Raw genomic sequence first — 25,413 nt, 5'->3', positions numbered from 1 at the left:
AAATGTTTCCAAGTGCTTTTTATAACGCTCCCTAAGGGTTATGACACCTCTTCCTTTGCACAATTTGGGCAGTTTATGTGGCAGCCCTCTGATTTTAGAGGCTTGGCCAGAGCAGTCCCTGTCAGCAGGCACAGGGGGAAATCCCACAGAACAAGTTTCCTTAAGCCGAGGCAGCTTCATTGCTCACCTTAGAAACAATCACATTAAAGCCTTAGTGCTTCACTACTGGGCTTCCACAGCAGCACAGCAGTGAGATACAAGAGGAGAGAATTCTAGAAAAATAAACTGCTATGGCTCTATTTTGGTCTCTGTTTCAGAGGATGCATACAAAAATATAAATGCTTTCTTTTAAACTACAAAAGTCATCATGGTTTAACAAATTTAGCAGAAACACAACCTTCTTAGTAAACAGTAATTTAAGGGACAAGAAATGGACAACATTTTGCTAATTACCTGCAAGTTATTGGTATCATTCTTATACACCAGCAAAGGAAGAAATCCTTAAAAAGTCCTGGCATTCACCTGAAGGACACTATGGTCTGCCAAGTTATGTGTGTCAATCCACTCACGGGGAAGTGATGAACACAGGCCATTGAGGCACACTACAAATGCGTATTCACACAGTTTGTTGTTCAAAATGTTTTGATAGATATTCAAGAATTCTCACTGTACAACAACCTGATGAAAGTTTGTTAACAAACATGGCAGAATTTTGGACAAAGGGACAGTTTGTAAGACAACTTACTTGCAAGTCAGAACACGTATTACATCATTTGGCTTGTACTGCTCAAAGCACACAACACAGGAATCTCCATCTGGACCAGTTTCCTAAAACAGTGAAATGAATTTACAGCTTTAACACACTTCCTCTGAACTCCTCAAGCTTCCTCTGAACTCCAGTCAGATTTACTGCAGATGAAGGGGACTAGCTAGAGTTATCCATGATGCTCCCAAATATAATCTTATATAAACACACTTTGTGGATTACTCACAGTCAAGCTGGCACTTCAAAGCAAGCATTGAAAGTTTAAACTCATGGTTTAGAATTCCAGCTGAAACTGTTACTGGATTACTGGAGGCACTAGTGTAGAGGTTTAGAAACTGCTACTCCAGTTTCAGTTACAAGATCAGCCAGGGAAACTGATTAGATGCTAGTTTATGCTTAAGCATGCATGCCAGCAAATTAGGTCCTCTCACATCAGCAGGACTATGAGCAGCAGCTAAAAAAATAAACTGATTTATATGAATATAAGTCTTAAGGTCTGGAAAAGGACCTGGTCTGAAAGAGGAACTGTCACTGCAACCAAAAGTTACAAGCTCAGAGAGACTTCTGCATCTTGCTCCAGTAGTAGGGAACTTCTTGGGTTCCATGCAAAGGCTGTGCTGTAATGCAGGGGAGATCACAGGGTCAGTCCTACCTTATCCCCTTCCTTCAGGGTGCGCAGCTGCATTTGTTCAATGGCCTTCTTAGCCCTGGCCCTCAGCTGCCGCTGTAACACAAAGCAGTCCTGCTCAGAGACAGCCATTTTTCTATTCACTTACTAATACTTACCCAGGTGCCTACTGCAAGCAGGCAACAGTTTTAAAACCCAGATGTTATCAAAACAAGCCAAGTAAGCATGACCATACTATATGGAGACAACATGAAACAGTTTCGGGACATACTGATGCAGTTACTGACTGGATGACACACCAAGACAGCACTTACGTCTGCTTTGGTTGTACCTAATCTTTTCACAAGGCACAGAAATTGTAAGGATTTTTTAGTTTGAGAAGATGCAAGGTAATACGTTGATCACATTAGACCCAGCCAAAACAAACACAAGCCTTCAAACTGATTAGGTACAGAAGACTGAACATTGAATTAAAAAATTGTTTTATGTTATACTCACTTTAGGACACCTTCCTGAAGGACTATCTTCTCTCTACCCGGTGCACTTCAGGCAATTCTGGCAGTGCCATCCCCAGCACAACAGTAACCTCAGGGACAGACTAGACTCAAGTTTTGCAACTAACCAAAGAGCCTCTTTCCAATTCCACTGCTCTATGCAGGAGCCCCACACTGTTGGCTTTCTAGCATTACATCTCCTCAGGCATTTTAGCTCAGTTACATGAAACTTTTCCAAGTGGAGTACTGGTGGCACAAGTGCAGAAGGACAAGTGGGAGGAGGGCTGTTGCTGACACCTAACAATCTTGCAAGGACTGGCCATTCAAGTCTGCATAAAATTCCTTGTGCTGCAGCAGTTAATAGCAAGCAAACTGATTTATACATCCCCCTGGGACCCTGTCAAATAGTCTTGGCACAAAATGAGCTATTTTGTATTAGCATTGATTTTATGCCCTAAGAGTATCCACGTGCATGCTTTAAGAGTTTAATAGCCGACAGCTACTAACAGCTATCAAGGAAGATATACATACAATCCAAAGGTGAGGGATACAGATGTGCAGATTTATTTAGAAACAAGAACTATTGAGGTTTTCTTGGAAGTTTGTGAAGTTCTGCTGAACACATCAATATATGTTTCTGTATGTCAGTTATGGTTAACTTTGAAATGTTGTCCTTGTCAAGGTTTGAGACTGAAGCCATAGAGCAGCAGCCACATACTCCTTTTTACTGAGGCCCCCAAAAGTCTGAGCAGCAAACGTGGTAACATCAACAGAGCAGGAATGCAGCAATATAAGTACTTCTCATACATGGCCAGAACTGGCACCACTACTTGTTATTAACTGAAAACCAAACTTTCTAGAAATGTACTCCTTCATACAGTATCTAATCTACACATCTGATGTCAGGCCACGCATATTAGACAGGACCCAACTGGCTGCACTGTATAATTTACTTGGAACAATATTTTAAATTTTGCATGGGCACCAGTTTAATTGCTCCTCATTAAATGTATCAATGCCAAAGTCACCTTGAACACTGATTTTGGCAAGTACAGCAGAACACCCCTCCAGGAGATGGAAAAAGGTTGCAGAAGAAGCTTTATGTTGAATAGTCTACCAAGCTGGGAATGTCAAAGTATTTTGAGAAGCCAGGTTTTTCAAGTGAATGTGAAACGTGAATTATGTTAGAACTATAGAAGCCCCAACATACAAAAGCTAGAAAAAATAGCTAAGTTGAGGAAATAGAATCAAGATATTACAAAACAGGTCAGGTCTCAGCTTCTATCCAGGCTCTGGAATGTTGGGAGTAGTGAGGTACCAAAATGGTTTCCCAGATTTGGAGTTGCTTAGTCCTAAGACTCCTTGTTCATAGCTGCCAATTTTGCCTCCAGCCCTTTCTGTAGAAGGGTGCCTTCCTGGCATCTTGTGAGCACAGTCATGGCAGTACAAACCAGACAGCTTCCTGAGGAGGCTGGGAACTCCTGCTTTTCTCCTGTAAGCTAATGAAGTTCTTCCCCACAGGTAGCCACAGTTAGCTACTGCCATTGAAGCAGTTTTGAATTGTTGAAAGTTGAGCAATTTGCCTCCTCCAAAGCCATTAATTAGGTCATTTCTCAGCTGCAACATCTAATCTTTATGAAATCAAAGCAAGCAAAGACTTGAACTGAAATTAGAAACCAGGCCACAGATAACATCATGGGTGATTTTGCTCTGTTAGGAAAGGTTACTATATTGAGAACTGAATTTGTCAGTACTCCACTGACTGGAAAGGTAGAAAGCCAACTATCATACTTCCTCAATTTTCCACCTTCTTGCTCACTGACCTCCCAATGCAGGAAGAGACTGCAGAGGTGGAGACTTGAATTTCAAGCCCAGAAGAAAAGATGCATTCAAGAAGGAACTAGCAGTTTGCACAGTGTAGCTTGCTCATGAGGGAAGAACTACTCCGGTTTAACTGTCAGGTTAGGACAGATGTGCTACTAAACTTCTCTTTTTGCTTGGACCAGAAGCTGACATAACTGGCTTTTCTCAACAGTCACTCAAGTCCAGGTAATTTGGGTTTTCAAAGGGCTGAACAGCGACAGGAAAGCCACCAAGATGTACCATACAAGCCAGGATGTTTTTTGACTAATATTCAGTACGTAATTGGAGCCAAAGCACTTAAAACTCTCAAACTTTGGATCTACACTGGAAATCCAATCAGCAGCTAACAGGGCACATGGTAGCATCACCTTTTACTAGTTCACTTGAATTAACAAGCACTTTCTTGTTATTCTTTACTTACCTAAGCACTGTGAGGTCAGTCTGAGATGCTAGGGTATAAAAACAATTGAAAACAATTCTGGGTTGTCTTTGAGTTTCACTTTGACAGAATAGTATATTTTTACACCCTGATAGCAGAGAAGCTTGCTTCCGTTCTTATATTCTACAAAGCACTTCTTGGGTCTCCTTAATTTCAGTTCTGCTGAAATCATGTGGAACTGGTATATCATTTATCAATATTATTTTTTCAATCTGCAGTAAGCTCCTTGTGTACATGGAACCCAAGACTGCTAGCCAAGCAGACTGCATTTTCCCAGTACCATCTATCACTGAGACATTAATAACATCTGCAGTTTCTTGAAAGCTTGATAACTCACAATGACCTGTTGCACTCTTAAGTACCTTCAAAAGAGGAAACATTTCTATTTGATTTAATGAACAGTGAATAGAGCACCCAAGTTTTCCTGTCCAGATTTATTTAGCAATGTTAAACAGAGATGTGTGACTAAGGTAGATGGCAGGGATTCATCAGCAGGAAACTGCATCTCTGTCCACAAATGTCAGCAAGAGAATCAGATTACAGAGAAAACTCCACATTTCATCCAGGAGTGCCAATGCTACACCTCACAGGCAGATGAAAATTTCCAATACTTCCAACCCTAACTGAATCTGTCACTGTAATTCTCGGAAAGCTTTCAGTCAGAAAGCAGTTTTCAACAAGCGGCAGCCTCCCAACGTGTAGCTAAAGTCATGCCTCATTTTGCAGACAAACTTCCAGTCATGTCTCCTGTTACAGCAAGGACATAGGCAGTGCTATGTGGGAAGGATGAGGGTCAGCTAAATGCAGATTAGCTCTCTCACTACATTAGTCCCCACTACATCAGTATTACAGCTACACTGCAGTTCAGAGAATATTTATAGGAAACACAGCTAGCTGAGCACAATCAACTTTTCTCCACGTAGTTTACTTTTGGCTGTTCTTTAGGGAAGTCTTAAGCTGTGCAAAGATGTATCTCTTAGCATTTTAAAGATCAAACAAACAAATTCAGTAATTTTGGTATTTAACCAAAACTTAACCAAATCTCAAGATCCACACCATGGAGGGATGGGAGGTATAAAAAAACAACGGTCCAAACTCACCTGGTCCCTGGACTGGGCCCTTGCAATAATGAGTCTCCGAGCAGAGTAAGAGACATAGCAGCCCACAGTTGCTGCTGCCACTACGAAAAATGACACAGAGATGAAGAGGATGGTGAAGATATTCATGGAAAGACTGTGCTTTTTGCCCACTTCAATGACCATGGTGACTTTCATGCCGCTCTGAATCTGGCGCAGGATTTCCATGCCTTTCAGGTTGCCAATCATAATTGCAACGATCTTTTCAGCACCTGGAAAGAAGGGGAATCCATGCTCAGTTCCCAAATGTTTCATCAGAGGCATTGTCTTAGTTGTCCTGCTTCAAGTACTAAAGAAACTGCTGTGGGGAGTTTCTAAATAGTATTTATAGATTCAATATGAACTAATGGAACAACTGTCATCACTATATGTTTGTACAGCTGAAAGCATGTCCCATTACCTATGAGCGGCATAAGTGAACCATGTTTAGAATTCATTCATCTCTGCAGCATTCCTCACTCCTATATAGGACACAGACTGTCCTATTTTAGACACAACACTTTGGCAATTTACATTTTAATGTGCCTTTGAATTACATGAAGTTAAAAAGAAATAGTCTGCAGAGTAAGGTCACTGGGGATTGTGATATCTGTATAGGGATTGCTTTCTGTAATGGATCCAACTCCCTCCTTGCTCCACTGCTACTTCTTAACATCTCTCTTTCTAAATTTGACAATAATTTTGAGTACTTCCCCAGATACTGAGCAATCAAAGACACAGATCACCCTTCACTTCTGTATTTTCAGCAGCAATAGAGAAATGATTGAAGGAAATTGCATTGTGAATTCTAAGTGTTTTTGTGAGTTACTACTGCAAATTCAGAGGGAAGCAAATATGAAGGGATATGTGTTTGACTTTTAAACAGTTGGGAGCAAGATGCCAAATGCCATCCTGATTTTAATAACAGGTTTTATTGACTTAGTTGAACACCACAAGTCAAAGGAACCAAGGTGTTTAAGGAAAGAAGAAATTTCAAGCAACTCCAGTCAACAAGCACAGACAAGAGCAAACTGGTTTCCTTTCAGTAACATGCAAGGGCTTGAGGACACTTGATACTGTTTGTAGAAACGTTAGAAAGTCCCAATATTACAGAGAAGCTCTTAAGAGCGGGGGGGGGGGGGGAAAGGGAGAAAGGGTGATAAGTAAATTATCACTGCTCTCTCTAAACTCAATTTGATCACCTGCACAACATTCATAATAGACATTGCATGGGGGAAGAATAAAGACTGTTACAAAGTGCTATTTTTAGCTAACCTCCCAGCCAAACACTCTTTAATGGGAAGACCAACTGTTTTTTCCTCTGCTGAGTTACTCAAGTTGTTTCCCTCTGCTGAAAGTTATTCAATTTTCAGCTACCAAAAAACCCTAGAATTGGTGTTAAACCACAAAGGCTGCTATTGGACAAAGTGTTTATTAGTTTTCTAGCTTGTTCACATAATGCTTGTGATCCAACACAGCAAGCAACTTTCCTCAGTAGGACAAAACTCATATTTTATTCAGAAAGCTCCTTGTAAAGACAATGACATCACACAGAGGAAAAAAAAGCATATCCTAGACTGCAATTACTCTTAAGGATGAACTAGGGCTTATACATCATATATAAAATGAGCTGGAGTAAGGTGTTTGCAGCAAGCAAAGACGTCAGAAACAGAGACTTGCTTTCATAGGCATGGAAGAAAGTCTGGAAGAACAGGCAACAGAAAATAGGAAGCTGCCAAAAAAAAGCAAAAAGGTTTGCTCTACCCTATTCCCCTATATTTCTGTATGTCTCACAGTAAATCTATCTTGTGGTTATGCACAACACAAGACACAGCATAGCAACTCCTATTAATGAAATGTCACCATCAGCCTGCAAAAACATTCCAACTACTAAGCCATCTATTGTGAACAACTTTTACCCTTAAAGAAAGAAACATATTATTATGAATTATGTTCTATTTTTCCAATTTATCAAACAACAAGATTAAATTAATACAATTAAAGTATTGGAGATGAATACAATCAAAGTGCATATATTTGAGAATATACTAAATCTGGCAGTAAGTAATTTAGAATAATTGAGGTTCGTATAAAGCATAAGCAAAACCGGCCGGGGAAGGGCCCCCCCGCGACCGGGGATACGGGGAGTGGCTCCCATTCCTCACGTACCAAAGCATCCAGGCTAACAATCCCACTTATATACTGTAGGCTACAGAAGTTTCTAGAAAACTCCTCCTAGTTTCTATTCCTAAAATCTATGTCACTATGTTGTATGGCACATGCTCTACTAATGGGTTAGGGGGTCTCTCATCCTTTTGAGGGTCTTATTTCTGATGAAGGCTCGTCGTCTTCCTCAGTGACCGAGGTGTGACCTGCAGGTAGCGCAGGTGCACTGTGTGACTGAGCAGATGTTTTCCATAACAAGACTTTAATTGAGTCCCATGCTTGGAATCATCCCATTTTGGCCCATTTCAAGGTCAAAACTTTCTATTTCTAGATGCTGCTTGTCAGACCTACGTCCTTCTACTATTCTTGTTTGACTTTCTTCCAACCTTCTTCTTCGACTCCCAACATCTGGAAGATGTCCTTTGTCCTGTCTCACCCATCTCCCCCCTCACTCTGTTAACAACTGTCTTCTATTGATCTAAATACAATTTTGTTAGTATAGTTACAATTTAATTAGCACGAATCACATTTATCACACTATTCAATTTAAGTTTCAGACTGCATAGTACAAAAAGATGTCATCAGATGACAGCTTTAATCCTCACTGGCATTTCTCAACCCCAGAGATTGGTTGGAATTTCAGCTCTGCTGCACATGCAAATGGCTAGCTGATGGCTTTGACACTGGCACAACAAGGGCAGAAGTGAGTGGCCATTTCCATCAGCACATTTGCAACAATTTCTGTGCTTCTATAACAAAAGCAAGAGGATCATCCCCACCCAATACTTCCTGAGCTGCTACTTGGGTCCCATTATCACAGGTACTGAAACATGTTATGGTGGCCTTGAAACCACCAGCCTAGAGAGAGGCTTCTGAAAGGGCTTGGCCATCACGTGGGAAACAAGGTATTTGAGGGGACATCTGCAGAGAGATATCTCAAGCAGAGTAGCTTCTCTCAACCGTCAGCTTTTTCCCTGCCCAGACTCCAGCCAAGCAGAGAGAAGTCGATTAGTTGTGCACAGTAAAAACCTCACAGAAACCCGAGTCCTTTTCCCAGGTGTCACCTTTTGTGGTTTAGAAGTTTCTGAAACAGTTTTTAAGGGACGCTAGAAGGTGAAATGAATCTGCTGCCTGTTTAGCTGATAATGGGCTAAACACAAGCAAGACCTGTTCAGTTGAAGATTTCCCAGCTAGTTTCCTTTCCCATTTGTGAAACTGGAGAGGGAAAGTTATTAAACTCTTTAGGAAAACACAAGCTGCCTCTTTGGGAACCTCCTAAATTGTAAGGCAGCAGCTGGTCAAAATCTGAAGGAAATTGAAGCACACAGGTAGATGAAACACACAAACCCCAATGGGCAGGGAAGAGCTGGGGCACAGCAAATTGGGCCCACAAGGAGACTGTATGACTGGGATCAAAGTTACACCTTCTTGGATCCGTTTGACTTAGATGTAGAGTGGAGTTGCATCTATTTATAGCACTATCAATACCTATACAAAACTCTGCCCTGCAAAGATTTCACTTGTTCTGCCAGTACACTTCTGCTCCTAAACATGAAGTTACATCTTTGACAATTCAGTAGAGAAATGCGTGAGGGAGTCATAGAGCAGAGAGCATTAACTTTTGCATAATACACACCTGCCTTTTCACATTCATTTAAGGTGATTATTATAATCCATTGCTACATTTTTGTGTGCTACAGATAAATCTATCCTGAACCAAGCAAGCTGTAATGCCTGGAGAACACTTGCCTCACAATATTTAGAATACAATGGTACCTTTAAAATGCTCACTTTTAGCAATAAAACCACAATCTAATAATGCATTAAAACACATCAAGGCAAGATACAGATCTCAAGGTCAGACAAATCCACTGACCAAAGCCATCTCAAGAACTCCCAACTCCCTCACTCAAAAGTAATTTCTCAGCTCGTTCAGGCATTGGAACCATTTTGCATTGTTTAAACCAAACAAATTCAGCTTCAATTAAGTAATGAAAGACCCCTTCATTTTGGTTTAAAGGCCTCAGTGTAACTTTGGGGAAATTCCATAGGTCTTTCTTGGACAGCGAGAGCCAAACCTCTCTAATGTCTCTACCACAATTTATCAAGAACAGGATGTAAAACTGATGGACCCTTTTTCTCTTTGGGAACAGACCAAGCTACAACACAGTTTAGTGAAAATATGTGAGGAAGGCAATAGTTTTGAGTGCATTTTTAAGAAAGAAGATATAAAACACGCTAAGTAGGCAAGTTGTTTCAGAAGAAGGAAAAAGCTAGCATGCCACACACAGCCTCCAACATTTTGGATCCCTTCATTTTTTCCCCCCCAGCTTTCTCAAAGTCTGAAGTTTTGTCTGATCTTTAATCAGACTAAAATTAAGTGCCCCCAGTTTTACCAGTATTCTTTTACTCTGTCCAGAGAGCCCCTTGTGCAACCAGTGCTTCTGCTATGGTACAGCCATGCTACTTCTCGCTGGGACCAGCACAGCTCACCCCAGCACTCCACTTGGGAATACTCCCACCCCATCCTTGCTCCTGGTGGGATCATAAATCCATTCCAACAGCTCTAGGTGGCCACCACATAAGCCATCTGTTCAGAAAAAGCAGAATGGAAGAAATTACTTTTGAGTTTGAATGTTTCATATATTTTAAAAAAGAAAAAAAAAAAAAGGAAGTGCAAAGTTTGGAGTTTGAATTCTCAAAGAATGGACAGGTTCTCTTTAACCACAGCACCACAACAAAAATGCTATCTGAAAGCTCTTTCAGGAGATGAAATACAACTCTAGCCTTGGTGCCTGGATCATTGTTTTTATTTACAAGATATGGTGCTTGAGCACAGATAGTAATAGTTGTGCCTTATGCCTTAGTCAAAGGAGCTAAAGGTATTCCCTTGGCACTCCTCCAACACCACCATCAGCAAAAACGGCATTAGGAGATAGTTTGATCTCCTAATCTTTAACATGAAAGACACTGTCAGTTTACACACCAACCATTTCGTACCAGTTTAGCACACCTGGCAGCTCAGGCATGTAAGAGAAGTATCTGATAGCCTATCTTTCATGTTTAGAAAAAAAATACAATGTCTTGAACATTGCATATCTCACTGTACTTGAATACTAAGAAACAGGATTTCTGGTGGTTATCAAACAGGTTGGTACAAGCTTACTGTTACCTGTTACAGTAGGAGGAAAAAACTAACAGCCTACACAGACTGAGCTGGTATTACCAGTTTACATAATTTGCTTCAGATGACAGGCCAGCACTGCACATAAAAGCCATTAAGTCTCAGCAGCATACCCCACTCTAGGGACACAACGGCTCTCCCCAGCTCAGACACTATGAACCCAGACCCTGCAGGCCAGATCTACTCTCATTCATAGTACAGTGTGGATAAAAAAAATAAAGTGCCGATTGCTGTCATTGCACAAGGCAAAATCTCACCAGGAATGTGCCCATCCCCACACTCATCCATCATCTCAGACATTCTCAGAGGAAATGCCTTTATTGCCTTTATTAGAGCAATAAGCTCTCCCCTTTACAAGAGAGGAGGGTGATTGAACTCATAGTTCAGGAGCAGCATGAGCCTGGCTAAGCTGACGTTGGTAGGCTTGCTCCTTCTTCCCCCGCTTTGCATGTTCTCCACCCCAAACATTACCTGGCACCAAGATTCAGGTTATTTGGCAGTTATTTAAAGCTACAGCCCCATATGATCTAAACTGTTTGACTGAATTGCCTTTTTCCTCACACTCTTACCTAAGCGTAATTAAATCTACTTTCAGCCTGATTTACTTGACATATGGCACTATGTCTGATCTTTTCCTCCTAAACACACAAGACTTTCAGCATACAGGGGCAAGCATTCATACAAAATCATGGAATGACTGGGGTGGGAAAATACCTCTGGAGAACATATAGCTCAATGCCCCTGCTAAAGCAGGTTCACCCAGAGCAGGTTGCAAAGGATCACATCCAGACAGGTTGTGAATATCTCCAGTGAGGGAGATTCCACAACCTCTCTGGGCAGTTTGTTCCAGTGTTCAGTCACCCTCACACTAAAGAAGTTTTTCCTCCTATTCAGATGGGTCTTTCTCTATTTCAGTTTGTGCCCACTGTCCCTTGTCCTGCTCTGGACACGACTGAAAAGAGTCTGGTCCCATCCTCATGACATGCACCCTTAACACATTTGTGTGCCCTGAAGAGGTCCTCTCTCAGTCTTCTCACTTGCAGTCTGAATAGGCCCGGCTCCCTCAACCTTCGGTTGTATGACACATACTCCAATCCCCCATCATCTTCACAGGCCTTCTCTGGACTCACTGCAGATGTTCCATGTCTGTCTTGAGCCAAGGAGCCCAGAACTGCACACAGAACTCCAGATGAGGCCTCACCAGGGCAAAGTAGAGAGGCAGGACCACCTCCCTTATCTCTTCCTAACGCACCCCAAGATCCCATTGGCCTTGGCCACAAGAACACACTGCTGGTCATGGACAGGAGTCCACCAGGATGTGTGGGGTCTTCTCCACAGAGTTGCTTTCCAACAGATCATCCCCAGCCTTTAGGGCTGGCCAGGGTTATTCCTTCCAGGTGCAGACACTTGCCGAACTTCATTAGGTTCCTCTCTGCCCAGCTCTCCAGTCAAGTCCAGGCCTCCCTGAATGGCACCACAGCTTTCAGGTGCATCAGCTACTCCTCCCCAGTCTGTATAATCGGCTCAGGACACCGCTATCCCTTCATACACATCAGGAATGAATAAGGTGAACAAGACAGCAAAACATAAAGAAGGAAGATTTCCACACTAGGAAGTGTGGAGAAACTTCTACCAAACAGGCTAGGTGTATAAAGGGGCACATCAAGACCAAATGTAGTTTTAAATGACGTGAGTTTCCATCAGTCCCCAGGGAATACTGGAGGTTGAAACCAACCTGCACTCTACTTAGTTTAAATAGTGTTATTATTCGTCAAGTGAATCCAGCAGTTACCAACCCTTTTTTTCTCCCCCTCTCCCCTTCTGAGCCTTAAGGTCTTACATAAATGCTCCCACCCCCTAAATCTTAGAACATTTATAACATGAAATCATCCTCTAAAACAGCAGCCAGGACAGTAATATTTTTCAAAGGCACAGAAATGAATGAGATCTTGTACGACGGCTTTCGTCACATGCTATACTATACTACACTGCAATACTAAAGTACCACCTTTCAATCTAGCATACAGCATCTAAAACCTCCTGGAGAAACAGCAAGCAAAATTCCTAATGAAAATTCTTTGGTGAGTTTTCTCAACAGTTTTAAGCAGTTTTGATTTAGCAAATACATTGTTCACCCTCTCTGAATGAGAATGAGCTCATCACTAATATCCCTTGCTGTCCACATGCTGGTGGCAGGTAAGTGTTCACTGGGAACAAGTGAGTTTGAGAAAGATAATGGTAAAATGATGTAAATGTCTCAGTCTCAGTCTCAGCCAGAAAGCATCTGTCCTTGAAAAGACGACAGGTCACACTGGACAGTGGGGAACTGCTGAGCTGACTGCTGTGAGGTCACCAGCACATTCAAGGCTGGAGGCAAACAAGCACTGTCACTGTTTTAGCGACATGATGTTCCTCACAATGAAGCCTCTGCTACCACAGCTGTCACTTAGGATTTTAATTCATCCTTTCACATTTCAGCTGCCCAGTAAACCCAAAGCGCAAGGGCATTTTACAGACCTATTCCAGGCTATATAAGGGGTGATGCCTACCCTACAGTTTTCCATGGCACAGAGGTACCTAAATTATACCATAAAGAGCAAGGGCAGAGATCAGAAGCTGTCAATAGCATCAGTTAGTCTCATTCAGTTTCTCAGTGCCCCTCCTGCTTGCTCACAGACTGTTGTTCTGGGGGCAGCCCCAGTCACTGTCACAGCATCCCCTGAGGGTGGGATATCAGGGTCACCAGCCAGACCCACTTGCTACAGTTGCTTATCTGAATGCCACTACAGCTCTGACATTAATTTACTGTAAACCAGGCAGCCAGGAGAACCAAACTAAGTCTGAGCGCATAAAGACAAAGTTGGAGCACACAGACATCAAAAAGCTATTCTCAGATGCAAAGAGCTACAAACTCCAGACACTACAGCCTGCAAATACCATCCAGGCACAGTAGATGCATGCAAAGTCCTTCTCAGAAAGGGACTGTAGGAAAGGCTTAATGACCTGCAGAGGCTCATCTGGCCATGGCTAAGGAACATGAGAGAGGAAGTGTCATTAATTAGATCCTCCATCCTTATTCCTCTCCTCAGATGTCCTCAGCACAAGTCTTCACTCACTGCAAAGAGAGGTGCACTATTTGCTTACACAATGCTCACAGTCTCAGCACAGTCTGCCTTGGGATTACAATTCTGACTCAATCTTTAACCGATTTACAGCTCACATCAGCCTTTTAAAACATTGGCAAAGTTTTAGCTTGTTTCTGAAGATCATGAATCACAAAAAGCAGTGGAGCACAACTAGACACTTCTGCCATACACTGTTTTCTCTAAGCATACGGATGTAAAGGCTTCACCTCAGTGAAATTCTTGCAGAATAAGTTACGTAGCAGTGCTACATATTTAACATTTTCTTCCCCTTTCACCCACCGATGCAAGTTTACACTTGAACCAGATTTTGTTAGCCTGAGACACTGTTACTCCTAGAGCCAGAATCATTTAGCTCTATTCCCCCAGAATAAGCCCTCTGCAGATCAGGCGATGTGCTTCTCAAGTCTAGAGTTACACCACAAGAGAGAAACCAAAGAAAATTATAACAGTTGCTTTCTGACCTGCAAAGAATCCTTCTTCACCAGCTGCAAGGAAATATTGAACACCAAAGAATACTTCCCATGCGCACCACCATGCCCTCAAGCCAAAGCCACCCAACAGCCTGGTTCTACCTTAAGGCGAGGTCCACCTTTAATACAAACCAACTCTCGCCCTGCACTTTTTCCCCACATGCTGCTGGTTTTCTCCAATCAAATGTTGTCTTGGTTTGAAAGACAGGTATGGTCTAAGGAAAGGCAAGAGCCCCTTTTCTGCGATGCAGAGTGCAACCCCCCTCCCTTTTAATTATTTTAGGTCCAAATCAGACGCCTTCAGGCAGGAGATGTGGGGATAAGAATAACAGTTCTTTACTGGTATCTAACAAGGCAGAAAACAACAACAGCTACAAAAATCGACAACAGAACAGAACAGTCTAGCTCCGCTCCAGTCCCTTTTGGCCGCAGGCCGTCTCCCTGTGCTGTTACCGGTGCTGTGGGCAGGGCAGGTCCCGCGCAGTTGAAGAGGGCTGGGTGATGGCGGCAGCGGCCCAGGGGTGAGAGGGATGGGGAAAGTGACTCCCCCCTCACGGTGTCGGTCGTGGTGCTCAGCAGAGTGTCCGGAGGTAGTAGGGTGAGGTGGGAGAGCAGCAGAGCGGTGTCCAACGGCAGGGAGCGTGGATCTCAGTGCTGGGATGGCAGGGGAGATGCCAGAGCGGAGCCCAGGTTGTCTTCCCACTCCAATGAGCCAACTGAGAGTCCCCCGCTCCAGACCCCCTGTCCCACCTTTCCTTTTCCGGTTCCCCCCCCTCCCCCTCCACCCACCTCCCTGCGAGAGAACATTATCTGTTGTTTTAAGGTGTAGCTACAATTACTTAGCATAACAATGGGAGAAAATTCCATAGAAAGAAAAGGGAACAATTCAACCTCCAACATTATCCACCCCTGAATTTCTCCCATACTAATATGCTATATCAAATTAAACTGTTACATTATATATACATACATGCAGTTAGAGACATAGGCACAGTACTATAGGTATTTCACCCTAAAACAAGGTCTCCTTGGGGTATGCATCGGGTCTCTCCATTCTTTTGCATCACCCACCAAGTGCAACCTGGTCCTTGAGCGAATACAACTCCATGGATGGGATTGTCTTTGCTGGAGGCAGGATTCACCCAAACAGTTTTTCCTAGCATACCTCTCATGTGTACCACTGGAACCTTATCTCCATCTGATATTCCCAAGGGCTCAGATTGGGCAGGGCCTGCTCTGTTAGTGGAACCTCGGGTGTTCACTAACCAGGTGGCCTTTGGTAGATTAATCTCCCAGTTCTTGAAAGTTTCCCCACCCAGTGCCTTCAAGGTGGTTTTAAGCAGGCCATTGCACCGTTCAACTTTCCCTGCAGCTGGTGCATGGTAGGGGATATGGTACACCCACTCAATGCCATGTTCTCTAGACCAGGTGTTTATAAGTCTATTCTTGAAATGAGTCCCATTGTCTGACTCAATTCTCTCAGGGGTACCATGCCTCCAAAGAACTTGCTTTTCCAGGCCCAAGATGGTGTTCCGAGCAGTGGCATGAGGCACAGGGTAGGTCTCCAACCATCCAGTGGTGGCTTCCACCATGGTCAGTACATAGCGCTTGCCCTGGCAAGTTTGAGGCAGTGTGATGCAATCAATCTGCCAGGCCTCTCCATACTTATATTTGACCCATCGCCCCCCATACCAGAGGGGCTTCACCCGCTTGGCTTGATTGATGGCAGCGCACATCTCACAGTCATGGATAACTTGAGAAATACTGTCCATGGTTAGATCCACCCCTCGGTCTCCTGCCCACTTATATGTGGCATATCTGCCCTGATGACCTGAGTCATCATGGGCCCATCGAGCCAGGAACAACTCTCCCTTGTGCTGCCAATCTAAATCTGTCTTCGACACCTCTATCTGTGCCGCCTGATCTACCTGCTCATTGTGTTGGTGTTCCTCATTAGCCCGACTCTTGGGGACATGGGCATCTACATGACGGACTTTCACAGGCAGCTTCTCTATCCGGGTGGCAATGTCTTTCCATTCATCGGCAGCCCAGATTGGTTTTCCCCTACGTTGCCAGTCAGCCTTTTTCCACCTTTCCAGCCATCCCCACAGAGCATTGGCTACCATCCATGAATCAGTGTAAAGGTAGAGTTTTGGCCACTTCTCTCTTTCAGCAATGTCCAGGGCCAGCTGAACAGCTTTGAGTTCAGCAAGTTGACTCGATCCACCTTCTCCTTCGGTAGCTTGTGCGACCTGTCGTGTGGGGCTCCATACGGCTGCTTTCCACTTCCGGTTCATCCCCACGATGCGGCAGGAACCATCAGTGAAAAGAGCATAGCATGTTTCATCTGCTGGCAGTCGGTTATACAGTGGGGCTTCTTCGGCCCGGGTCACTTGTTCCTGTTCCTCTTCGTCGGCAAGACCAAAGTCTTCCCCTTCCGGCCAGTTGGTAATTATCTCCAAAATCCCAGGGCGATTCGGGTTTCCAATACGGGCGCGTTGTGTGATGAGGGCAATCCATTTACTCCATGTGGCGTCAGTGGCATGGTGGGTTGAGGGAAGTTGAGGGAACCTTTCCTTTAAACATCCACCCCAGCACTGGTAGTTGGGGTGCCAGGAGGAGTTGTGTTTCCGTGCCAACCACCTCTGAGGCAGCTTGGACCCCTTCATAGGCGGCCAAGATCTCTCTCTCCGTTGGAGTGTAGTTGGCCTCGGACCCTCTGTAGCTTCGACTCCAGAATCCCAGTGGTCGGCCTCGCGTCTCCCCAGGCACCTTCTGCCACAGGCTCCAGGACAGACCATGGTTCCCGGCTGCAGAGTAGAGCACGTTCTTCACATCTGGTCCCGTCCTGACTGGGCCAAGGGCTACTGCATGAGTGATCTCCTGCTTGATCTGGGCAAAGGCTTGCTGCTGCTCAGGGCCCCAGTGGAAATCGTTCCTCTTGCGGGTGACCAGGTAAAGAGGGCTCACAATCTGGCTGTACTCAGGAATGTGCATTCTCCAAAAGCCTATGGCACCTAGGAAGGCTTGTGTTTCCTTCTTGCTGGTTGGTGGAGACATTGCAGTGATCTTATTGATGACCTCACTGGGGATCTGGCGCCGTCCATCTTGCCACTTTACTCCCAGGAACTGGATCTCTTGGGCAGGCCCTTTGACTTTGCTCTTTTTAATGGCAAAGCTGGCTCCCAGCAGAATCTCAATGATCTTTTCTCCTTTCTGAAATACCTCCATTGTCGTGTCCCCCCACACAATGATGTCATCAATGTACTGCAGATGTTCTGGAGCTCCACCCTTCTCCAGTGTAGCCTGGATCAATCCATGACAGATGGTGGGGCTGTGTTTCCACCCCTGGGGCAGTCGGTTCCACATGTATTGCACACCCCTCCAGGTGAAAGCAAACTGAGGCCTGCACTCTACTGCCAGAGGAATGGAGAAAAATGCATTGGCAATATCAATAGTGGCGTAACACTTTGCTGCCTTGGACTCCAGCTCGTACTGGAGTTCCAGCATGTCTGGCACAGCAGCGCTCAGCGGTGGAGTCACTTCATTCAATGCACAATAGTCCACGGTCAATCTCCATTCTCCTTCAGATTTATGCACAGGCCAGATGGGGCTGTTGAAGGGTGAGTGGGTTTTGCTGACCACCCCTTGGCTCTCCAGCTCACGGATCATCTTGTGGATGGGGATCACGGCATCTCGATTCGTCTGGTACTGCCGGCGGTGCACTGTTGAGGTAGCAATTGGCACCTGTTGCTCTTTCACCCTGAGGAGTCCCACTGCAGATGGGTTTTCTGATAGCCCAGGCAGGGTGTTCAACTGCTTAATGCCCTCTGCCGCCACAGCAGCTATTCCAAAAGCCCACCTGAGTCCCTTTGGGTCTTTGTAATAGCCGTTCCTGAGGAAGTCTATGCCTAGGATACATGGTGCCTCTGGGCCAGTCACAATTGGATGTTTCTGCCACTCTTTCCCAGTCAGGCTCACCTCAGCCTCCAGCAGAGTCAATTCCTGAGATCCCCCTGTAACCCCAGCAATTGAAACAGGTTCCTCTCCGACATGTCCCGATGGTATTAATGTACACTGTGAACCAGTGTCAACCAATGCTCTGTGTTCCTGTGGCTCTGATGTGCCAGGCCATTGGATCCACACCGTCCAAAAGATCCGGTTTTCCCGTGCCTCTCCTTGGCTAGAGGCAGGGCCCCTCTAGCCCTGGTTATTATTTCTCTCCTGGGCATACATACTAGAGGTTCCTTCAAGGGGATCTGACAGATCATCCTCCCTTCTGTAATACCCTGCACCTTGGTCATGGGAGGCTGAGGCTACCCTCACTTTAGTGGAGTTCCCTCTGTTGGTGTTCCCCTTCCTGAGTTGGCGCACCCGTGCTGCCAGGACAGAAGTGGGTTTCCCATCCCACCTTCTCATGTCTTCCCCGTGGTCACATAGAAAAAACCACAGGTCAGCACGTGGGGTATACCCTCTCTCCCTAGCTGGGGGGTGTTGGGCTCTACTTTTGGGGTCCATGACTCGCACTGGTGCTGCACTGATCTTCCTCACCTCTTCCCTTATCTCCTTCATCTCCTCCTTAAACTTCTCTCTGAGGTCCTTAGCCACAGCAGAGACATGAGCCTGCATTGGGCCAGCCATCATACTTTGATAATTCCTGAGCCTGTTGGCAACAGAACCCACTGTCACTTGGTTGGTATCAGCATCAATCATTGCAGTAAAGGGGGTATATTGAGATGGGCCCAGGTTTGCCAGATTCCACAACATCTGCCCTGTGCACCTGACCTTGTCAGGGTCATTGTCATGCTGTCCATCCCTCCCAAAGAGCACCTCCAGTACTGCCACTTCTCTCAGCTTTTGGATCCCTTCCTCAAGGGTATTCCAACGTGTTCTCTGGTGGTACTCCTGCATTCTTTCCCTGTGGACAAATCTCTCTCTCACACTCATTAAAAGTCGCTCCCAGAGGGAAAGGAGACCTGTCTCCCTTACAAATACCTGGTCCACACCTGAGTCCTGGGTCAAGGCTCCCAAATTCCTTGCCTCAGTACCATCCAGTTGCACACCTGTACCCATAAGGTCCCAGACCCGCAGTAACCAGGTTGTAAAAGGCTCACGGCCCCGTCGTACAATGTCTTTTCGCAGGTTACGGAGACTCTCATATGACAGGGACTCGATGATGATCTCAACTTCTGGCTCCCCTGCTGGTTGTGAGGGGCCCCCTTCCTGACCCTTATTATCTAGGTGCCTTGTTTTCATCTTAGACTTCCTAGTTTCCACAGGGGCAACTGCTGCTGGCTGTGAGTGCCCTTGCAGTTCAGCTGGAACCGGGACAGATGTAACATCTGTGGGTCCCACTGCTGCACCATCAGAGTCTCCCTCTTTAAGGCAGGGGGAGGGTTTCTCACCAGCTGGGGAGAGGTACTCCTTCAGCATCTGGCCCATCTCACGTATCTCCTTTGCTAGCACCCCCACCCATTCTGGGTGGTTCCCTTCCGAGGTGGGCTGTGGGGCAGGGTCAAACTCTGGGGTAATATCCCTAGTCTCTGGGATAGGATCAGGCTCTGGGGTAACCTCCCTAGTCTCTTGGACAGGATCAGGCTCTGGGGTAACATCACTATTTCCTGAGGCAGGTATCAGGGTTGCTATCCAAGTCAATCTCCCCTTATCTCTGAATGTTAGATAGAACAGGTTTAACAGGGATATAAGCAACACTAGCCACAATATAATGTCATTAGCATTTAAAGTGGATTGGAACCCCTTGAAGACTGGTGGGGTGGACTTCAAAAACCGTGTGATGGGTTGAGAAAAAATTTCACCTACTGCCCCTTCCTCACAGTAAGTACCATTATTGAAGTAGCCCCAGAAACACACACTTAGAGTGCGATAGCTCTGAATCCATGTGGCCATCTTCCAGAGAAAATTAAAAATCCATGAATTCCTCAACTGATCAACCCACACAATAAACCGGATAATAGCCACAGTAACCTTGGTTATGAGACTCATGTTTAAAAAAGGGCTTGCAAATGGGAGAGATATAGCAGTGACCACATGGAGGCCAATCCAGGGTAAGCTGGACAGCATGGTGTCACCTACCACAAACTTGGGTAACTCAAGAACTGTTATCCCCTTTTCTACCCCTCTCTCAATGCCCTCAGGCAATGCTCCACGTTTCGGGCCCCAAAATCTGTCTTGGTTTGAAAGACAGGTACGGTCTAAGGAAAGGCAAGAGCCCCTTTTCTGCGATGCAGAGTGCAACCCCCCTCCCTGTTAATTATTTTAGGTCCAAATCAGATGCCTTCAGGCAGGAGATGTGGGGATAAGAATAACAGTTCTTTACTGGTATCTAACAAGGCAGAAAACAACAACAGCTACAAAAATCGACAACAGAACAGAACAGTCTAGCTCCGCTCCAGTCCCTTTTGGCCGCAGGCCGTCTCCCTGCGCTCAGTTACCGGTGCTGTGGGCAGGGCAGGTCCCGCGCAGTTGAAGAGGGCTGGGTGATGGCGGCAGCGGCCCAGGGGTGAGAGGGATGGGGAAAGTGACTCCCCCCTCACGGTGTCGGTCGTGGTGCTCAGCAGAGTGTCCGGAGGTAGTAGGGTGAGGTGGGAGAGCAGCAGAGCGATGTCCAAAGGCAGGGAGCGTGGATCTCAGTGCTGGGATGGCAGGGGGAGATGCCAGAGCAGAGCCCAGGTTGTCTTCCCACTCCACGAGCCAAGCGAGAAAGAGTCCCCCGCTCCAGACCCCCTGTCCCACCTTTCCTTTTCCGGTTCCCCCCCCCCCCCCCCCCCCTCCACCCACCCCCCTGCGAGAGAACATTATCTGTCGTTTTAAGGTGTAGCCACAATTACTTAGCATAACAATGGGAGAAAATTCCACAGAAAGAAAAGGGAACAATTCAACCTCCAACAAATGATTTTTTCAGAAGGTCAATAGAGATTACAGAGAGGTGCAATTATAAGCACACAGAACTGTACTTTGAAACCCTGCTCAGCCTGACACAGAGCGGTACCATCTTAAAGTTTGCACAGTTGAAACTCAAGTTTGCTAATTGATATGGGTTTGTGCTTATAAATCACAAAGCAAATTTTACTTTGGACTCCATTAAATTCTTAACATTCTACATGTTGAAGATAATTAGGCAGGATTTGATCATATATGATTTGGCTATTCACTGCCTTCTGTTGCTTTAATTGCCAGAGTGGTTTGCTGTTGTTGGGTTGTTTTTGTTTAAAGGTTGGGGGTTTTTTTAAGTTGGCACACCAAAAGGTTATGTGGAGCACTGCTGCAATAAAGAATTCATCAGACTAAACATGATTATAAGGAAAAAAATGTCTCTGGAAGCAGGATGACTAGGACAAACACTGATGCAAATACACGCCCATTTAACTCTCTAAACAAGAAAGTTGCTTCAAAAGCCAGGTTTGAACGCCCCAGAAAAACGCATACTACACTTTTAAGATAAGTTTCTGTTAACAACTGTGTGTTTTGTTGCTACCAAAGTTCTTTGAAGAAAAGCATATTGTGCCATACATTTTATCAGAGCACACTCATCTTCCTTCTCTGCCAGGCAGATGACAGAAGAGTACTCAGTACTGCTGGCTTAATTGCCCCTCACCCCAGCAAAGCCATCCCCTGCTACTTCCCACTGACTCAGCTTGGAGGAAGTGTTTGGCCTTGTTTGGTTTCACTTGATGGCATACGGCCCCAGTCAGAGCAGAAATGAAGCCAAATAGGAAACCCAGATTGCAAAGTCACTGCACACTAGCACAGCTACAGCCATAATAGACATGGTGGGAGTTGCAGTTGCACAAAGCTCATTCTTTAATGAGCACAGCCACTTTCCCTGCTGGCTCCAGGAGAGCTAGAGCACCCAGTGCCACCAATGAGGCCAGGAGAGGGGAGCCACCCCAAAGCACAGATCAGCAAAGGGCAGTATAACCAGCTCTTACCTCCTAAGTTTGAGGGGTAGTGCTTGTAGGCTGAACTCATCAGCTCACACAGGAAATATCCTGCACCTGGCTGATGACTTGTAGCTTGCTCCATCTTGGCCATGCCATGTTCAAAGCCTGCAACGTTTGTCAAGTTTGACCAGACAGCATTGGCCCCCAGCAGGGGAAGAAGGCAGGAATGGCCCAAGCAGAGCATGGCACCAAAGGCCCAAGAAGGAAGAGCATGGCTGTGGAAAGAGCCAAGAACAGGGACTTGCAGATAGATGCAGTGATAGAAAAATAACTCAAGTACAGAGAAGAAGAAAAGGGATGGTGGAACTGGAAAGAAAGTGAGGGAATAAAATAAGGACAAATAATAAAAACAACAGCAGCAACAAGCTTAGACCAAGCTTAGTTTAGTAATTGTGCTATGACATGGCAAGGAGGAGTCAGGCAGATGAAATAAGTGGTTTGACAGAAGCTGTCTTCTCCAAGAAGTCCCTATCCTATTTTCTACAGTTCAGCTGGGAAGTTTCAACAGGCCCTCTATCTATCCCATCATGCAGGACAATCAGGACAGTTAGAGCCACTCTGACTTAAATGCCTCAGCAGAAAGCTTAAGGACAGCATAGGAAAGGAGGGAGCTCCTCTTGGAGCAAACCCTGCCAAGAGCCCATGGCTCATTTCGAGAGGCAGCTCCCAGCAAGTTCAAGATGCTGTAAGTCTCTCCCAGCAGCCAGGATAGAGGAGGGGCAGGAGCACATGGTCGTTCCTCTCAAAAACAGGTTCAGCAGTGACCTACCCTGCCAGCAGTGCCAAGGCAGCTCCTCCAAGAGCTGCAGTATTAGGCAGGCACACAGTGAACAGGGCTCAGGGCAGAGACACAGGAGGAACTTGCCCAGCAATAGCCAGATCTCAATAGCATTTGTCAGCTGATGATTTAATTACATAAGAAAACCTTGCCTCAGAAAGGCCAGAGCTATCCAGACTGTATGTTTTGAATGCTTAAAGCAGAGTACCAATAGTCCTGCAGCTCTTGAGATTGCAAGCTCATTAAGACAACAAACCTCCAGAGGCAGGTACTGGTTCTTTGTCTTACCAGAACGCTTGCCTCCACTGCCAACAGAAATCCTCTCCACCCCTTCTAAGAGGGTTGCTGCACAGATATAGTCATTTTTCAAACCACTCAGAGCTTTAACACATAGTATTTATTTTCATTGTTCAATTTCTCTCCAGAACATGGGGCTTCCCAAAGCAGTGTCACTTCACAGAACTCCAGCACACCCAGGAGGGTGTGTGTCTGTCTAATAGCTGGACAGAGCCACTAAAGCCGTGCACAGGGCACCTCCTTGGACTGTCACCAGAAGGCATTTACACAGCTTTCAACCTAAGTCTATTTCTCAAGTAACATTAGCCTAAAACACAGCCATGTCTCATTCTTCATTTGAAAGATGGGTAGGTCAGGAAAAAGTAGGAGACTTTCTATAGCAGAAGAGCTATAGAAAGAGACTTTCTATAGAGAAGAGCTCCATCATCAGCCTGTGCAAACTGGAAAACAACCTTTAAAGACCTTCAGTTACTAGCATTAGAAGCAGGATTTTGCTGCTGAAAAGTTACCTACAGCAGAGTCTCATACTTTGCTTATGTCGAAGCTGGTTAGTGTGTAGGGCATAGGGAGAAACAGCGTCTGAGCATGGGAACCCAGCCCATTTTACAGCCCAAATCAACTCCACAGTCTTAACAGGCATTAAAAACCTCAGCATCTATTACCTCTGGCAACTACAGACTCAGGCCAGAAACCCAAACCAATTGGAGACTGTCACCCTCGCACACCTATCGCCAGGGCCCGGAACAGCCCGGCCAGAGCGCTCGGCAAGCGTTCACTCATCCTCTGCCCCAGCAGCAGCTGCAGATTTTGGACACGGTTACTCATTAATCAGAGAAAAAAACCAACATCAGCAGCGCCCGAAACAGCACTGGCCAGTCCGGACAGAAATTCCTATGGTGCGGGAGAGATAGCGGCATTCCCGGCTGTTACCGAGGAGTCGCGCCACGGATGTGCGGCTGGGCTGCGGCTGGGCTGTGTCCTGTTCCCCCAACCCCCGGCCGAAGGGAGACAGAGAGTAGGGGCCGCCTCCAGCGCGGGGACCCCTCTCTTTGTGAGCCGCCCCTCCCCCCCCCCGCCCCCCCCCATTCCCCGGCGCTCACCGTGGTGGGACATGGGCAGCACCTCGTTGCCAGTGCCACCGTAGTTGTAGATGACGGCGGCGGCAGCGCCGCGCTCGGCGGCCAGGCGGATCTTGTCGGCGAAGGAGCAGCCGCCGCCGCGCTGGATGAGGGCGAGCCAGCCCGGGGAGCCGCCGGCCGGGGGGGCCCCGCTGAAGTTGGTAAGCGCGCTGCAGGCATTGAAGGCGTCGGGGCTGTCGGGCAGCACCAGCAGCCCCTCGGCCGACTGCAGCGGCGAGTCTAGCCCGTACAGGCCGCTCTCGCCCGCCTCCCAGCCGCTCTTGTTGCGGTCCACGCCGTTCTCCCATGACACGTTCAGCCAGGCGGTCCACGCCGCTGCCGCCGCTGCCCCGCGGGAACCGGGAGACGGAACGGCATAAAGCAACGTGGCCAGCGCCAGCAGCGCCGACCCCGACGGCATCCCAGCACGGCCCAGTCGCCCCACTGCCTAAAGCCGCCGCCGCGGCTGCCGGGGGAGGATCGGGGCCGCCCCCGCCGCGACACGCCCCCAGGACCGCGCACAACCACACCGCACCGCGCACCATCGCACCGCGCCGCCCGCCGTCGTGGGAACCCCGCCGGGAGTGGACCGCACCGCTGCCTGGGGAGTGGAGACCTCGGACGCTGCGGCCCCGCCGGTGCTGTGGGGGGCGCGCATCCGGGCGTCCCCCTTCGCTATATTCTCTCCGGGCGCAGTGCGCCACCAACCCACGTTTCTCCCGAGGGTATACGGAAGGTCATTATTTGATCTATGAAACTCACGACAAAAAGTCCTGTTTCTCCAGTGCCCCGCAGTTATTTTTGGGACAGCCAGTTCACATGTACCAGCCCCTTGCTCCAGCACTTACACACTTTTGCCAAGTTGTCCTGCATCAGGCAGTGCGATCAGAGTGCTGGCAGAGTCATTGCAATCATGAGTGTGATATGCAGGGAATTTGAGGCCACAAAGGAAAATAACATGAGAAAGAACATTTCGAACTTCTCCAGA

General features: G+C 46.4%; 1 protein-coding gene across 3 annotated transcripts in view; it reads right to left on the bottom strand.

The window, feature by feature from the left end:
• Nucleotides 1-24,896, bottom strand: part of RNF128 (ring finger protein 128) — a 30,582-nt gene extending 5,686 nt beyond the window's left edge. The window contains exons 1-4 of one of the 3 annotated variants that reach the window (XR_015806902.1): nt 24,408-24,889; nt 5,291-5,538; nt 1,419-1,490; nt 746-828 (exon numbers count right to left, since the gene is read on the bottom strand). Coding sequence is in view for 2 of the 3 variants with exons in the window: in XM_014881559.2 (XP_014737045.1) it covers nt 746-828; nt 1,419-1,490; nt 5,291-5,538; nt 24,408-24,846 (842 nt within the window). In the remaining variant the exon portion in view is untranslated. Of the gene's footprint in view, nt 1-745; nt 829-1,418; nt 1,491-5,290; nt 5,539-22,220; nt 22,894-24,407 lie in introns of those variants that run through there. The other 2 variants (XM_014881559.2, XM_088173437.1) reach the window with 2 other exon arrangements.
• Nucleotides 24,897-25,413: the final 517 nt, after the last annotated feature.

Source organism: Sturnus vulgaris, chromosome 14, assembly GCF_052056855.1.
Source record: "Sturnus vulgaris isolate bStuVul1 chromosome 14, bStuVul1.hap1, whole genome shotgun sequence".
NCBI lineage: Eukaryota > Metazoa > Chordata > Aves > Passeriformes > Sturnidae > Sturnus > Sturnus vulgaris.
The sequence above is the reverse complement of the archived record's forward strand: the minus strand, read 5'-3'. Positions and strand labels throughout refer to the sequence as shown.